Raw genomic sequence first — 16,690 nt, 5'->3', positions numbered from 1 at the left:
AGAGAGAAACAAAGGGCTGAATTCTTCTTCCTAGTTCTGGACCTTGGCTATTTTGCATGACAGCTGCTGTGCCTACAGCTGTGCATGGCATGTGGGCCTTTCAGAAGTCATCAGATTTCTGGTGGATGGTAAGGCCTATTTGGGCAGTTGAAAAGCCCTAATGCCTTCACACACACAAACTGGCTCCTTCTCTCTCCTCTCTCACATTCAACTAATGTTTATTAAGTCCCTGCCATGTGCCAGGCACTCGGTTAGGTTGCATAGCACACTGATCAAAAAGGCAGCAGTAAGTCTTCCCTTGGTGCCTACAGTCCAGGCTGGTGGGGGGACAGTAGCACATCACTAAGTCACTGATGAGCGCCTAGATGGTTGGTTGACAGGTAGTAGGCCCTCAATAAATATTCCTTGATTGTCAAACAGAGACTCATACAAACATTGTGTAGAGAAGGAAAGAACACAGTGCTGTGAGAACACAGTTGATATTGTCTCTGACCAAAGAGCATGCAGTTCTGCCATGGGCTACAGATGTACATACACCAGGCATTTTTGACTTGGATTTATTTTGGGTTCTCAGCTTCACATTTCTGTTTGACTTTATTCATGTCTGAGTAGCTCTGTAAGGTTAAATGTGAGAAGTTTCTTGTCAGGGAGGGGGTGGTGTTGGGGTTCAGGCTTTTTAAGTGTGAACCATAGAAAGATTATAATCTATAAAGTAGTATAGTAAAGGCCACATTTACAAGTTTCTGTCATCTTCTTGATCTGTCCTGCTCCTATTTATGACTATAAGAAATGAGAGATTAAATTTGCCTGTTAGTAACAAGCCAGGGCTCTTGGTGCACACACTTATGAAGTGCAGTGGCGTGTGTTGCCTGCTCTCGCTTGGCTGTGTGAGATCCGTATGTGATAGAATTCCTTCTGTCTGGAAGAAACAACAGTAGCTTTCCACAGATGGGTTTGATGGGAGGAAACAGAAATGTGGACACTAGATTTCTATTAGGTGTGGTGCAGTTCTCCCCAGGGCTTAAAAATGGATGTCAGAATAGTGATGTTACTTACTTACACTATCTAACCTCACAAGCCTGTCCTCAAGGGCTTGCGAGGTAGTGGAAGGGAATGAACTTTGTGAAGCATGTGGGGTCTTGATAACTGTAAATGCCATGCCTCAGGGGGGCTGGCATGCTTTTTGCCAAGAAACTACTCAGTTTGCAACTCCTTTAATCTGTGAGTATTTATGAACCATAAGTACCAGGTCTCTTCTCCATGGTCTTCCCCATGCTGGAACTGGAGTCTGGCTCTGCTGACCCTCCCCTCCTAGAGGCCAGTTCTCATCTACCAACCTCACTGTTCCTAGCAAATTAGAAGGAAAGAAGTGTTTTTAATTGTGCAAGAAGTTTTGTACTTGATAGGCCTAATGGTGAAAAAGACAGTTCATTGCTAGTTTTGTTATAAACTTGTCTTCTTCACTATTGGGCTTTCAGGTGTAGTTCCTTAAGATCACTTAAAAGGGTCATATAACCCTTCATAAAAACCTTAAATAGCCCTGAGCGTATCAACAGTGACTTTTAGTTACTATAAAGCACTAAATTAAGATTAGCTTAAGAAGAAAATATTTCATTTGTCTGTAAAGTAGAGTAGTTCAAATGAAAAACCTTGATACTGTGAAGTCACTCGGGTATTTTGAAATTGCATGTATTTGAAATCCTTGCTCAAAGGTGCTGAATAATCGAAGCCTCTAAAGGAGACCTGTAGTGAGTCTAGGAAGGTAAAAACTCCGTATGCAAAGAGAACTTAGTCCCAGGTAGCCTAAAAAGAAATTGCTAGTCTAGAGCATAGGCGGTAAGGATTGGTGACATTCAGAAGAGAAAAAAGGCATTTGGGGCGGGATTGCCCAGGGAGGCCTCCTTTAGAAAGGGTGGTGGGATGGGGATGTGCAGAGGAGACTGGGCACTGTGAACAATCAGAGAAGTTGCGGTGTCTGCAGGTCCCTCCAGCTCCTTAACAGGTCTTGGTCAGGCTTGTGTCAGGTGTAATTCTGGGTGTGGAATCACAGCAGAAGACCCAAATGAGGGGATCACAGGCCACAGGTGAGCGAGACACTTAGTAATGTCAGCACCAGGGGTAGAGAGTGAGAAAGCTGCAGTGCAGCTGTTGATGGGAAATCAGGAGCCTTTCTGTTGCTATGACATAAAGGACATAGGAAGTTCTAGAGTCTGAGGGCTCCAGGAACAAGTCCAGCTTGGTGTTCTAACAGCATTTCTGCTCATGTAGAAACCCACATGAGTGTTTTGAATTATAAAACTCAGTTATAATTCAAATTTTTCTGCCAAATACCATATAAGTGGCTGGGTTGGTAGGGAAGGTTGGAGAGATGGCTGTATCCAGCACTAGACACCTGCAGTGTGGAGCTGTGTCATTGTAACCAAGTGCAGTTTACACTTGGGGTTGTGGTTCATGTGTCTCAACAGGAGTCTTGGGGAGGGGAGTGATAAAAGGAGCTTCCCGGGAAGGTTCTTGAGAGGGAAGGAGAGGAGGGGAAGAAGGAAAGAGTAACACATAAGTTATCCCTCAGAGGGTCATGGATGTCACAGGGAAGGAAATGCTGAACAACAGGTGGAAAACAGATGTGGAGGGAGGCTCTGAAGGTGAGACATGGAACCTCCTGGCAGAGGTGTGTGTACCCCACAGAGTGCTGAGTGCTCCATGAGTATTCTTACTAGCCCTGTGTTTGTGAGGTGGTTCCTACCAGCTCTAGATGAAGACTGGGCCCTTCTCAAAAGGTTGTAGATCTTGTTCAGGATCACTCTGCCAAGGAATGTCAGAGTCAGAACTGGCAGGGAGGAGTTCCATGCATATTCATATGTGCAGTCTGCTTTTTGCTTACTTGTACACAGAGGGCAGAAAAAGGGACAGCACTGTTTAGCACTGTTTCTGCTTCAAGTCAGTGTTAGAGAATACACTTAGTAAAAGCAGAGAACAGTGAGCCTTCGTGGATTGGTCTGCTGATCTTCCCTAGCAGCTGGCATCTCTGTTTCAGGATCCTTGACCAAAGCTGAGTGACAGTAGCATGGCTGTGGTGTCTGAGGATGATGGCAGATGGGTCCTGTAGCTCCACTCACTGACAAGACGTTCACTCATAGTTCTTGTTTGCAGGTGGAGCAGGTGGTGAGGCAGTTGGAAGTAACTTTGTATCTGTGCTTACTTTATGCCTTGCAGATGTATCATGTTGGACCCAGGTGGGCTGTGTTCTCTGGAGTGGGTTCCTGCCAAAGCACTCACTGCTTTCTAGCTGAGTGGTGCAGAGCATTGGATGTCCTACCTCTGGTATCCGCCCATCAGGTTGATCTCTCTGCTGTTGTTGTGTGGGATATTTTTAAAAGCTTAATACAATTTTAATTAGTTTTTCCAATAGTAGGAGTTAGACTTTTGTTGTTATTTTTTAAAAATTTCTAATTTTATTTCTGCTCTCATTGAATTTCTCTAGCTAAAAGATTGGTCAGTATTTTTGTTTTGTGTCTTTGATTATATATAGCCTTTTTAAATAAGGAAATTATGTTGATTAACTAAAATTTCCCAAGGCATTTTTGCAAAATTTTCACCTATTTTAATGGATAAATTTGCAAAATCCTAATATATGCCACAATGAAAAACTGTTTAATAGATCATTATTGAGAGTATTAGGAACTGTGCTGCACGGTGTCTGTTCTTAGGTGGTTATACTGGTTTTCCTGTCCACTGTAAATGGAAAGGTGAGACTTGTGTAATGCAGAAAAAGGTTTAATTATGGTTAGGTTTTCTAAAAGGTAAAAGAATAATAAGACCTGTATAATGAGCTCAAAATAGTTGGTTTCTTAAAAAATACTAGTAATTGACAGTAAAACAACAACAATTTGTTGTTCTTTCCTTGAATATAAACTCCAGGGTTTTTTTCCTAAATTACATATTTTTTATTGTTTTAAAAATTCCTGCAGTGTTTCCTTGTCCTCAGCAGTTTCACGTTCCACCTTACAGATGTCTCTTATAGTAGGTGGACTTAATATTACTATGAGCAGTACAGAGGGGAGGGTGTGGTTTTACATTTAAAGTCACCTCTAAAGAGAAGGAATTGGGTGAATACCCCAACAACACCAGTTTGGAGGTTAAACTTGAGTAGGCACTCTGGCAAAGGCTGATCGGAGAACTGAGAGTTGCAGTTTCAGATAGCCTGGCATGGCGCTCTGGAGGCATTCCCATTACCTGTTTATATGTCACATGCTGCCAGAAACAGTTCTAAGGTTTGGTTTTATTCATGTTAATAGTTTAGAGGAGCTGTGACACAGAGAAGCAAGAGCCATTTGGGGAAAAAAAAAATTAAATGTGTTTTCTCTAAGCAAAAAAGATAATACCAATCTTTTTTGCTTATTTTTCTCTTCACCACTTGTATTGAACTAGTTGCATTGATTGCAAGAGTTCTTGGTTGAATTCCTTTATTGGATGTATTTTTATATGGATGAGTCTCATGATTTAACTCTTAATCTGCATATCATGCTGTTATGTACTGAATCACTACTTTGAACTGACGGTGACAATGATGGCAGTTACTCTGTTTTCTAGCTGACTGGTTTGGTGCTCCATATATGCCATCACTAATCTCCCCAAAAACTGCAAAGTAGGGACCATGGTTCTCCTTTGTAGAAGAGGGAATTCTCTCAGAGGGGTTACACACGTGCCCACTAAGTACTCTACCTTGCTTGCCTACATCCAGTTTGACTCATAATAGTTCTGGGTAGGACAGTTATGTAGCACAGCCTACAGTAGTAGCAGTGCTCATTGGCTTTACTAATTAGCTAGGGTGAATTTTCACTACTCACTATAGTGAAAATTGCCCACTTTGATCCTAAATCACAAGGCGATGATTAACTGCTCTTTGGTGTAGGAAAGCTAAGTTATGATGAGAACTGATGCCTTTGGTTATTTTTGCTTTGGTGGTTTATGAATTGAATAGACATATCCCTCAGAGCACAAAGGAATAGGCAGTTTTTAAAAACACAAAACCACTTTTTTAAAAAAAAATTATCTTTGTAGCTGTTGTTAGTCTGGTGGTTTATTATTTATTTATTTATTTTACTTTTTGTGAATATTTTCTTTCAGGGTTTTATAATATTGTGGCAGTTTTGAAACCACAATAACAGAGCAAGGCTTTGCTTTTGTTCCATCCCCTTTTCGGTGCTGATGGCAGAGGGGTTGGAGTCCAGGACTGTAGGGCTGGCTCTTGTGTAGTTTAACTGAAGAGTTAGTTCAAGGAGCCATGATGTTTAGCTCTTCCTCTTCAGCACTGTTCTTCTGCAGAGAATGACTGGCTGTTCTGAAGGCTAAAATACAAATGTTGAAGTTTTCTTAAGCTGAATGTTACGGATCATGAGCATGCTTTAATTAACATAAATTCTAAACCTTAATATAAAAACTGATTTAAGTCATGCCTGTTTCTGTTTCAGAATGTGACCCAAAGATGGAGACTTGAAGGTTTTGTTTGTTTTGCCAAAATGTCTATTTGCGGGGGATAGTTTTTTATATTTGTCTTGTCCTTTAGGAGAGGGTCTTGTTTGCTGATGAAGCTGTTGCCTTCCTAACTGTTCAGCTCATTCCACTGGAAGAGTGTGAAAGGAAACCAGGAAGGGAGGAAGGAGTGCCCTGATCTTTCCTGTCCACTCTCAGATTTTCCTAAGGAGAGGCTGGGGTTTATTTCTTCTCTTTTATCCCACATAGATTCTTTAGAATATATGTGCATGCATAAAATCAAAAAAAATTTTTTTGAATTGGGAATAAAATGTAATCAACTTTTTTCTGCCTAAAACTTACTGAGTACTTGATTTGCTTGTTTCTTAAAAATTCAGCAAGTAGTTAACACCCATCCCATGCCCCAAGCCATGGGTAGGCAAAGCAAAATTCTGTGTTTTTATTTTTAAAGTATTTTAAGCATTGCCTTTCTGTTCTACCCTTTTCTCCAAAACTTAGGAGGAAGTAATTTTGCTTAAATGTTTTTAAATATGTTGCTTAAGAGGTTAAAACTTGGTGCATATATTAAGAAGAAAATTCTGAGGAATTGTGAGGTAGGAGACTAGAAAATTCTCAGAGTTCTGAAGCATTAATTGTAGCTGTATTCTTATGTCTGTGGTCATGATCTTGAAATTTCAAAATATTTTTTGATGAAAGTTTTTTAATCATTAGCTGGTAGGTATAGTTATTTTAAATGTTACATATTGAAAGCTTACAGCATGTTTTTTTATATACAAAGAATATTTGAATAGTTTTAGAGGCAAAAGATTTATTGTAATGAAGAAATAACAATATTTTATTTGTTTGTTGTATAAAATACCATAGTTTCTAAAACGAGATTACATCTAAAGTCCTTGCTAATCTGATACTTTCAATTTTATATGTTCTTATTAGTTTATTGTCTGAATGATCAAAAGCCAGTTTCGTCCCTAATGAATTAGCTGTGTCTTACCAGTTCTATATAGTTGTAAAGGATTGTTTTGCTTGGGTTAAAAAGAAAAGCAATAAATATTGCTTAGGCTAAAATCTCCTCTTTTCCTCTATTTAAGCTATAGTGATTAACAGTCTTTTTCTGCCTCTTGGTGTAGTCTTTTGTAGCTTTCCTGAGACATCACATGCCACAAAAATGAAGGCAAACTGGTTTGTTCACCTGTGTTTAGATTCTCAAAATGGAATTATGTGTAGTGTTTGAAGCTACACTTATAGTTTAAAATCAACAACCACATGACTTGGGGAAATGTCCTGATTTGGCTTCTCAGGTTCAATTTTCATTTTCTTGTCAATTTGAGGCATAGAATATACCTATATGATTCCATTGGCTGTATTTTTGTTCTTAACCTATGGGATTATCAGACCCTGTTTCTCTGTAGAATAAAGTGACTACCAGCTTTAAGTGGAAGTCCTAGAGAAGAAGGTGAGCTTCACTGTCTCTCGCCGCCTTGTTCCTTTGCCTGAGGATGTTGGGTTGGTTTGAGGCTTCTGTTCATCCAGTCAGGTTATGCTGCTTTTGCTGTGCTGCAGTGGTGAAAGTCCCTGTTGTGATCTTTCCAATATAGAACAGTCTTCTTGTCTGTTTCTGTGTAAGGAATTGTAAATTTGGTAGGATTAACACTGGAGCTCAAATTAAGAGTTTCCCTCTCACTGGCATCCAATGAATAAATAAAAAATAATAAAAAGGAGTATCCAACTATTAATAGCGGTAGTCTTGATTGGAATTTTTTGACGGAGGGTCTAAGATTTCAAATCCACTTGTCTGTGGGTATTTTATCAGTTGCTTAATTGTATAACACAGGAAGTATCTTTTCTGTGTTCGGTGGAGCATAGTAGTGTTTGATACAAATTTTAGTATTAACTTTAATATCTATTTATAATTATCAGTTCATCAAAATTAGTAAATTCAGGAATTCAAGATAGAAAATATTACTACTATCTGTATACCAAAATAAATTTATGGTTATAGTAGGTAGAGAAAACATTAAGCAAATTCTAATCCTCTTAAATTTTAGAGAGATGGGAGTCCTTTAAATCTTATGTGTAGTTGTCAAAAAACACATGGAATTGCCCTTCTTTCATATTACTTGCTAAATCATGTTAAAAAGGAAAATAAAACTTACCTTTTTTTTTTTTTTTTTTTTGCTCAGTGGCAGTGTGCTACATGGGCTTCACTGTTGCTTCCACATTGAGGACAAATGGATCAGTATTTCACAGGTGTATAACTTGTTTAAAATGAGCTTGAAATGGTGTGTGTGTGGGGGGGGGGGTGGAAGAAAGAAGGCTAAGCTGGACCCAGAATGCGAGGAGATGTGTGTGTCCCAGAGCAAGGCGTTTGTTGTGGTGTGCTGGAGCAGAGCCTTGGAATTAGGAGGAGGCCAGATTTCAGTCCCACTTTACAGTTAGTAATGGTGTGACTTTGAATAGATGATTCTACATGTTCTGGTCTTTGGTTTACCTGTCTATAAAATGGGGATGAGACCTACCCTGTAGGTTGCTGTGAGCCACTGTTAGCCTTTTAGGTACATTCATGGTATACTGACCTTTGTTTTATCATACTGTCATTGATAGGCTCTGGCAGAATTCATCCTATACATTTTATAGTAACTCTACCCATCTTTTGGCTTATCAGTATGCTTCTAAACAAATGAAGAGTTTCAACATTTTCTAACATGTTCTTTTAAAAAATTCATGATTTGCTTTGATAATGTGGAATGAAGTAGATTTCAAATTAAGAGTCAAGGGCTTATACATGTCATGACCCTGAGGAACTTCTCAGAGATCTGCTTCTTTCTTTAAAGCTGCCTTTCTTTAATTTTTGCCCAAACCGGTACACCTCTGCTTATACAGGTTGGTGGAACAGAGGACTCTTGGAATTTGATGTTGTATATACCTGGTCAGAAGCAAGCCCCTCTCATTATTTGTTTGTTATAAGGAGCTTAAAATTTTCTTATTTTTTTCTTACCTTTATATGGTTCATATCACTTATGAGTCTAGTGTTATAACCAGATTTTACTCATCTAGACATTTTATTTGAATTTCGAATACATTTTCTTAGACATTATCAACCTTGAAAGTAATAACCACGTGGAGCAGTTGCAGGGTTATATATGACAGAATTCTTCGCAGTCTTTCTGGATGTGAAATCATGAAGAAACCAATGTATAAAAGAAACCAGTTTTCTTAAGGAGAAATTACTAATTAAGTTGACGATACCAGTTTTAGGGAAGCAAATGTGGTTATTACTTGTGTGGCATCTTGAGTGTTCTAAGAAATCGGGGTTCTTTTTCAGGGATCAGTCATAAAGGTGTACTTCTGTTGAAACACAACACTTGCAAACTCACAACCTGGTTCTATGATAAGAAGAGGCTCTTGAGTCCCCAACATTGTTTACCAAATTGTTTACTTATGTCCATTGGTGACTATCTGGAGAGAGGGGTCTCCGGTATACCTGATTCTCAAAGGGTCCAAACTCTCCTTTCTAAAGATTAAAACCTACTAATGGCAACCCCAGTATGTTTAATTTTTAAAATTAAGCAGAAACAGTTGTTTAGAACAACAGAATCAATGGGTAATGGACTTTAAGAATGAAATATACTCAAAACTTACACCATTAAAGCATCAGTAATCTATTGAGGGGGACAATCAGAGTTCAGAATTCTGTTTTAGCCAGCATGCACATGAAGAATCTAGCAGTCTGAGATCTCTCCTTCTGGAGCGATGTGTGTTGTCCTTAGTTCTGATAGGGGCACAGCCACAGGGCATGGTGGGGCTGGATGGCAGTTGAGAGCTGCCATGGAGGGATTAGACCCGTCCACAGCACTGCTGCAGAGTCACAGTGGAAGGAAAGTGCCTCACTTCATGGTAGGTCCAAGTGATGAGGTGGTTTGTGTGCATAAATGTTCCTGTTTTCACAAACCTCTGCCAAAATGCAGCATCTTCAAATGCTTACTCTTGCATTTTAGGAGAAGCAGAATGAAAGCTTGTCAACGATACTCTGTGCTTGTCACAGTTGATGACCAAGACCTGAGGCCCAGGTTAATACTCAATCTGCTTGTTTAGATATTTATTTAAATAGTGGTGGGCATAGTACTAGCCAAGGGCATTGAAACAACAAGAAGACACACAGCGTATCTGTTTGAAAGGATGAGGCCAATTAATGTTTGAAGTTCTGTGCTGCAGAGGCAGAAGAACAGGAGGTAGTCTGAGTGCCTAAGCAGTTGTGACTAGTTATCTGCTAAGAGCATTTTTAATTCCTTTTAAGACTTCATAACTGTGTTGTGGATTTGATTTGATGTTTTTGGAGATAGTGGTTTTTTGTTTTGGTTTTTTTTAAACAGTTTTACTGGGTGTGCATAGGTAGGAGATAGAGAACAGAGAAGCACTTGAGCAAGTTCTTGTTGCTCAGCAGGCCCAGTGGAAAGTTTGAGGCCTGGTCCAAATTGTACTTTGATAAAATTGTACATGTTAATCTCAACCAGCAGGAATGTTTTCAATTATCTTTATTAATTTTGCTTTCATGGGCATTTCTTTCTCTCTTTTTTTAAAATAATTTATCCATTAATTTTTTTGCATGGTGTAACCAAATGTTCATCTTAGAAATATGGGTACGGAAAAATATACCCTTTCCAATCATTACATCACTGGGAACCACCTGCCAGCTTCTTAATATATCTCTTCTTGGTTCAGTTGGAGTTTACATCTGTGAATGATACACTGCAGCCTGATGTTAGTAATGACTGTTGTTCCTTTGGACATTTTTATAAACAAATGTAAAGCATGAATTTTATTATTTTACCTCAAATTTTTATGTCTATAAACTTTTATTATTGAAAATATTTTTGAACTAAATTTTGTAGTTGATTCACCAGAATACTATTTTAAAATTTATATGTGCTTTGAGAAGAGAAAAGAAGGACTTTCCATTGAGAACCAATTCTAGAGGGTGTCTCCTCTCTTTTGGGATTGCCAGGTACTTGTAATGCACACCTCTGCAGCAACTCCCACTCCGATTGATTTGGCAAAGGGGGACTGAGACTTGAATCCAGTCCTTAATTTTCCTTTCCTCTTCACTTTTCGTATGTTAAGATCTGCCCCCCCCCCCCCCCCCCCGCAAAATAAAGGCTACTTAAAAAACCATGAGAAGAAACCTAGAAACTAATCTATAAAATAAAACAGGTTAGCAGCTTGCTTAAGTTTCCAAGATAGTTAATTAAATAGACTAAAATAATTTTGTTCGTGCCCTGAGACTTGAAGTTCCAAAAAATGTAAGGAAACAGTGGTTTTTAAAATTTAAATTTGCCAATATTTATTTGAGGAGTTTTTCCTAGGATTTGGAAGGATCCAGTGAAAACCACTGTAAAAACCTTTTTAAGAAAAATTTGAAGTATGATATGATGTTGCTTTCTCCCATCAGCCTGGCTTTGGAGGAGAGAGGGGGCCTGTAGCCCTCACAGGGATGGCTCAGTGACACCCCCCTAGCCAGGAGCAAGCATTTCAGGAATTTATACTGCAATCTGCAGAATTGCAGAATCCAGAACTTTTCCATTGTTTCTGTTGGAAGCAAAGCCTAGAATTCCATTTCAATACCATGTGCAACTTATAACCAGAGAGGTTTTGTTTTTATAATTTGCCTCCAAGATTACAGACATCTCTTGGTGAATTTAACTGTAAAGTTTATGCCAAAACAGCTTATTAGAATTTTTTGACTATCAGGGAAATTTCAAAATTATTTCCAGTGAAAAGAAAAACTATAGAAAATGTATAACACACTACTTTCATAAAAAAGCAACTGTCACAGTATCAAGTGCAAAGGACCCAGAGGGCCTGGCCCCAGGTGGCTCATTTTCCCACTGATGTCACCTTGGTTGCTTGTAGTGACCACTTCTGACCTTGTTGCCACATGTGATGCTGTTGGCCTTTATGGAAGCCCTGGTTGCCATTATTCCTGATCTCCAGGGTTCCTGATTCTCCTTGCACTGACTTTGGGTGACTTCCAGGGCACCCACAATAAAACATTCATTTTGGATATTGAAAGGGATTGTTAACTCTTTAAACTTAGTCATGTGTTTTCCTCCTTTTCTCCTTCTCTTTCCTCACACAAACTGCAGAATGTCAAACCATACCCAATATAACACAGAGCTGTGGTCGTCTTAACTCCTGCCTGTCCTTTAGGGTCTCACACATAACATCGTTTGGCTATTCTTTATTGTGACAAATTTTGCCCTTATCCATTCATTCCCCTTCCTGACAACAGTGTATAGACGGTGTAGCTTTTTCCTTGTTTTAATCTTATAAACGAGTCTTTTAACTTTATGCCTTTCATGTTGCTTTTGGAACTTAAGCTTGTCTCTAGAGTAGATGGCAGTGCATGACTGACTGATGGCAGCCCACCACTGGTCTGCACTTTAGGTTCTCAGAAATGTGAAAAGATGTGTGGTGAGCTTATCTACATTAAAGAATTTCTCACACTTGCCTGAATTGCAGGTGACATTGTTATGTCCTTTTTTTAATATATATATTTTTTAATTGTAGATGGACACAATATCTTTATTTTATTTGTTTTTATTTTTATGTGGTGCTGGGAATTGAACCCAGTGCCTCACTCGTACTAGGCAAGTGCTCTGCCACTGAGCCACAATCCCGGCCCCTTGTTATATCCTTTTTAATAGTGAAATTAGAACCCAGAAAGCATTTCTAACAGAACTGCTGGGAGAGCTGGAGTGGTAGGTTTGAATGGGAATTGAAGTCCCATTTTTGCTACTGACTTGGTGTGAGTTTGAAGCCATTCATGTAATGCAGTGAAGCTCAGAGAGGTGTGTGTGTGTGTGTGTGTGTGTGTGTGTGTGTGTGTGTGTGTGTGTTTCAGGAAGCTGACTGGGATCTCTGAGGGTCCTCTTGCTCCACAGTCTCCTAGTTCTTCTCTCTCCCATCTTTTAATTAGCCAGTTTATCTCATCCCATGTCTGCATGTTCCCCAAAACTTCTGTCAAATTATTACCTCTCTGGTTATAAGTTGCACCTGGTATTAAAACTTTAGCTTTGCATGTGTGTTGAAGCCTTTCTTTAACCTAATGTGAGATCATGGATGGCTCCAGCCTTCCCTTGCTGATGAGGGGCCCTCTCGTTTAGGGGCAGGAGGAAGAGGAAGATTGTGCAGAAGTGGGAGGTTCTGGTGGGCAGTGTTAAAAGCCTGGGGAGAGGAATTGCAGTAGCAGAAGATCTACAGCACTGTCACATGTGAGGGAAAAACTGGGTGGGGGGGGAGTGAAGAAACAGTGGATTTGTAATTATGAGGTCAGAGGTAACCATGGAAGTGGTGTTCCTTTCCGTGGAAAGGACCAAAACTCAGTTGCAAAGAGGAAAGGCGGGGGTGCAATGGGGAATGAAGAAACTGGAGGCAGTAGGCACAGCCCACCCTTGGGAGTAGTGGGTCCATGTTGATCCTATTCAGGGCAGCCCGTGGTCCTGGATGACCTTTAATGCACAGTTGTGGAACCCTCACAGGCAGTCTCTGCTGATTTGAAATCAGCTACGTATCTGAGTATGACAGCGAGCTCCCCAGAAGATCAGGTGGACCTGGCTTCTCTGCTCTGATACCTAATTCTGATTTTGTTCTTCAGGATTAGAGTGTTTCCCAGTGCGGAGGCAGCACATACAGAGTTCCATACAGTTCTAAATTTAATTTACTTAAATCACCAAATGCATGAGACTTTACTGTTGTGATGAATTTTTAATGTAACTTGAGCAATACTCTAAAATTTTGCATTCTCTTTGCTGCCTGACATTTTTAAGTGAAACATTCTCTAGAATATCCTGGTGTTTGTTCTACTATTAAAACCAAACCTAGGTGAAATTATTTACAAGCTACTTTAGGCAATTTTGATTTTGCAACTTGCACCCCAGGCACCAGGAGTAATGTCATCCATTGTCTAAGAAAGTAGTCATTATGGCCTCCCATATGTCTCTGTGGTAGCTATTTCACTAGAAAATCCTGTTTCTTTATGTTACTTGAGGCGAATTGTGTTTGTTTAGATCTTGTTTCTATGCAGTTGACTTATTTATTTTTTGATTTCAGATAAAGCTGAAATGTAAAAATGCTGCTTTCTAATTTGATTGTTGTTCCTTTACTGTTAAATGTAGTGGAAATCTTTATGCAACTTTTAATTTCTGTTACCAGTTGAAATAATGGATGCGTAAATGTTTCATAAAGAATAATAAGGTGTGCTCATTAAACCATTATTGCTGTTAAGAAATAACAGTAGGAAAAAGAGCACTTTTAGTGTTATTATCTTGGGTTTTAATTTTCACTCCAGAATTAATGCCATTGTGTGACCTTGTTTGGGACTTGGGGTCTTCTAGTGGAATTGGTCTTTAAGTGGTGCTGGCATCAGGTGGCATCACAGGCGTTGGTACAGGCTTGAGAATGAATACAGTGCACCATGGTCTTGGCCTCAGCAACTAGACATAAGTATACAATTAGAGATTTTTTAAAATGTGAGACCCTTGATGCAATAGATATCTACTGTTTTCCTTCTGGAGTTTCACATACTCTTCTTCATCTCTATGTGTTTATTTCCTTCTGTGCATAAAGTTTTGTTCTGTCCTTCATGCTATTCTTTGTGGTCATTTCCTTTCACTTTCTTTGTATTTCATTCCTGTATCTTTCTTGTCTAGACCAAGTGGAGCAGCCAACTGGCAGTAGCGCCATGTGGGACCCTGAAGGAACCCAATGGTAAGTGCACTTGTGTACTTGCCAGGCGCCCTGCATTGCCTCTTGACTTGCAGGCAGAGGCTGACGAGCCTCTTTGCCCCTTTGTAAAAGTTCTGCTAGATTGGTTTGTGTTTTCTTTTTTTGGTACTGGGGATTGAACTTGGGGGCACTTTACCACTGAGCCATATCCCCAGCCTCCTTTTGTATTTTATTTAAAGACAAGATCTCCCTGAGTTGCTTAGCACCTCGCTAAATTACTGAGGCTGGCTTTGAACTCAGGATCCTCTTGCTTCAGCTTCTTTAGCCTCTGGGATTACAGGCATGGGCTACCAGGCCTGACTGTGTTTTCTTTTAATACATCTTATATGGATGACATATAGAATGAAAATCAAATATCAGGAAGGAATTTAACTGATTTGAGGAAGTGTCACAGGCTCCTCCATCAGCGTTTGCCGTGTTTGACATCGTGACTCCAGGCATGTGTAAATGTGAGCAGGACCCTTGGTTCTGACTTGTGTCCTGCCATAGAATTGCTTTGTGCCACTGTGTCCCCAGCCTTCAGTTGTTTCCTCAAAAGAGCAGATAGGATTGTTGGTTTTGATGGTCATCTCATCTCTGCTCCGAGGCCGTAATGCAAAGTGTCTTGATTAGCTGATTGTTCTGATGAAGACTGAAAAAATAGTATGTGTTGGATATCTCAGTTCCATGAATGAATGATAAAAGAGCCATGCTAGACATCTGTCTCTCATACTGAGTCTATCATGTTCACCATATTACTCTGGTGGTAAATCTAATTGTTCTATTCCTTCATTTTTAGAATTGGTTTACAGTGTTACTCAAGTACTTACCGTTATTTTTAATAAATATATAGACCACAGAGTCCTTATACTTTTAGTTACCCCACAACACAGAATATTGGTCTAGCCCAGTGACTCTTTCTGGGAAGATTTCCTTCCAAGGGGTATTTGACCATGTCTTGAGGTTGGAGTTATCAAAACTAGAAGTGAGGGCACTGCTGGCATTTGGCGCATGCTGCAAAATATCTTCCAGTGCATCTATAGCCCCCTAAGTCAGAGAATTATCTAACCCTAAATGTCATTCACATGTCAGTTGAAGATGCCTGGGTACCCTGCAGCCTTCCTGGCAGGGTGCCCTTGTGGATCCTCTACACAGCATACGGAAGATATACCTACCCCATGTAGTTTCTCTCCAAGATGGGTTGTTTCCACAGTCATGCCTTTTAAAGTGCTCATCTTGGTGGGAGGGGGTGGAGAGAAAAGGAACTTCCCACTGATGTTTGGGGAGTCCAAAAAGGGACATCTGACATTCAGTACCAGCTAGGCGTTATATTAATTAGGCAGGGAATAAAACTCCAAATAGCACTTTATCTTTTAGGTGTTATGCCATTACATTTTGAGTACATCTTAATAGTAATATTAAAATTGTGCTTTGTTTTATAATAATGGGAAATCTAGAAATTTCACTTAATAGTCTGTTTATGTTTTCTTATTAACTAGGTTTGTGTGGCACTTGAGATTGAAAAAATTTCTGAATTGCCTCTGGAGGGGTTATTTTCGTGACAGATTTTCATCTGTTTTTCTCTTAAATTTTATGCAGTGTAAGTTTTATGTGAAGAGACCATGTTTAGACTACCTCTCTAATTAATTTTAAAACCTCATGCAAAGTAAGTGGTCAGTAAGAAGAGGTCACATTCCCTGGCCTGCTTGGGGTACCTGATTTGGTACTGATGTCTTTTGATTCAGAGAAAATCGTCTCTGAATCTTAACTTTATAACGGAGTGTCTGAGGGCACTACGGGGCAGTGATGAAGCAGCTGTGGGTGTCCTCGGACATGAGCAGTAGCACTAGAGACTAGAGCAGTCAGTTTGTACCCATAGGCAGGGAACCATTTATATTTGCATGTGTGTGGGTGACATGCACTTTATTGGGTGTCAGTAATCTGATATAGACTGAGCATCACACATAGGAAGGGTCATGCTGGGGTAAGAAAATGAGAAAGAGAATCCAAATTCCCTTAAACTGGAGCCCTCAGATTAAGGCTAAGTGCTGTTAGATTGACAAAAGGAGAAAACCTCTTAAAGAGCTTTCCCACATGGAAAAGTGCCTCTCTGATTGTGCCCCTTGGTTTATAATTCTTTACCTGGTAACATGAATTGGCCATCTGTGCAAACTCACAACTTCTGTTTGTACCAGAATGTGGTTCCAATGGTATATGTTTGTGTCCCATTTCCATCTTAACTGACATGGCACTTGAATGGATGAACAGGTTATCAGAAATGTATATAAGTGAACACTTACATAGTGTAGGTGCAAAAAATATATATATCTTTTTTTGAGGGATGAAGAATTAGGTCCTTAAAATGATATTTTAGAATTTACTTATTAAGCACCTGGGGTTGTGGCTCTGTGCTGTCACTTGCCTAGCATATGTGAGA

General features: G+C 39.5%; 1 protein-coding gene across 5 annotated transcripts in view; it reads left to right on the top strand.

Annotated features, from left to right (window-relative positions):
- PRDM2 (PR/SET domain 2) overlaps nucleotides 1-16,690 on the top strand; it is an 88,776-nt gene that overhangs the window by 55,554 nt on the left and 16,532 nt on the right. Inside the window, exons 1-2 of one of the 5 annotated variants that reach the window (XM_081308095.1) lie at nucleotides 7,808-9,387; nucleotides 14,199-14,256. The exons of the other annotated variants lie outside the window; for them this stretch is intronic. Of the exons in view, the coding sequence (XP_081164221.1) occupies nucleotides 9,244-9,387; nucleotides 14,199-14,256 (202 nt within the window). The 5' untranslated portion in view covers nucleotides 7,808-9,243. Of the gene's footprint in view, nucleotides 1-7,807; nucleotides 9,388-14,198; nucleotides 14,257-16,690 lie in introns of those variants that run through there. 5 annotated transcript variants of the gene reach the window in all.

Source organism: Spermophilus citellus (assembly GCF_964194105.1).
Source record: "Spermophilus citellus genome assembly, chromosome: 9".
NCBI classification, from domain to species: Eukaryota; Metazoa; Chordata; class Mammalia; order Rodentia; family Sciuridae; genus Spermophilus; species Spermophilus citellus.
The sequence above is the reverse complement of the archived record's forward strand: the minus strand, read 5'-3'. Positions and strand labels throughout refer to the sequence as shown.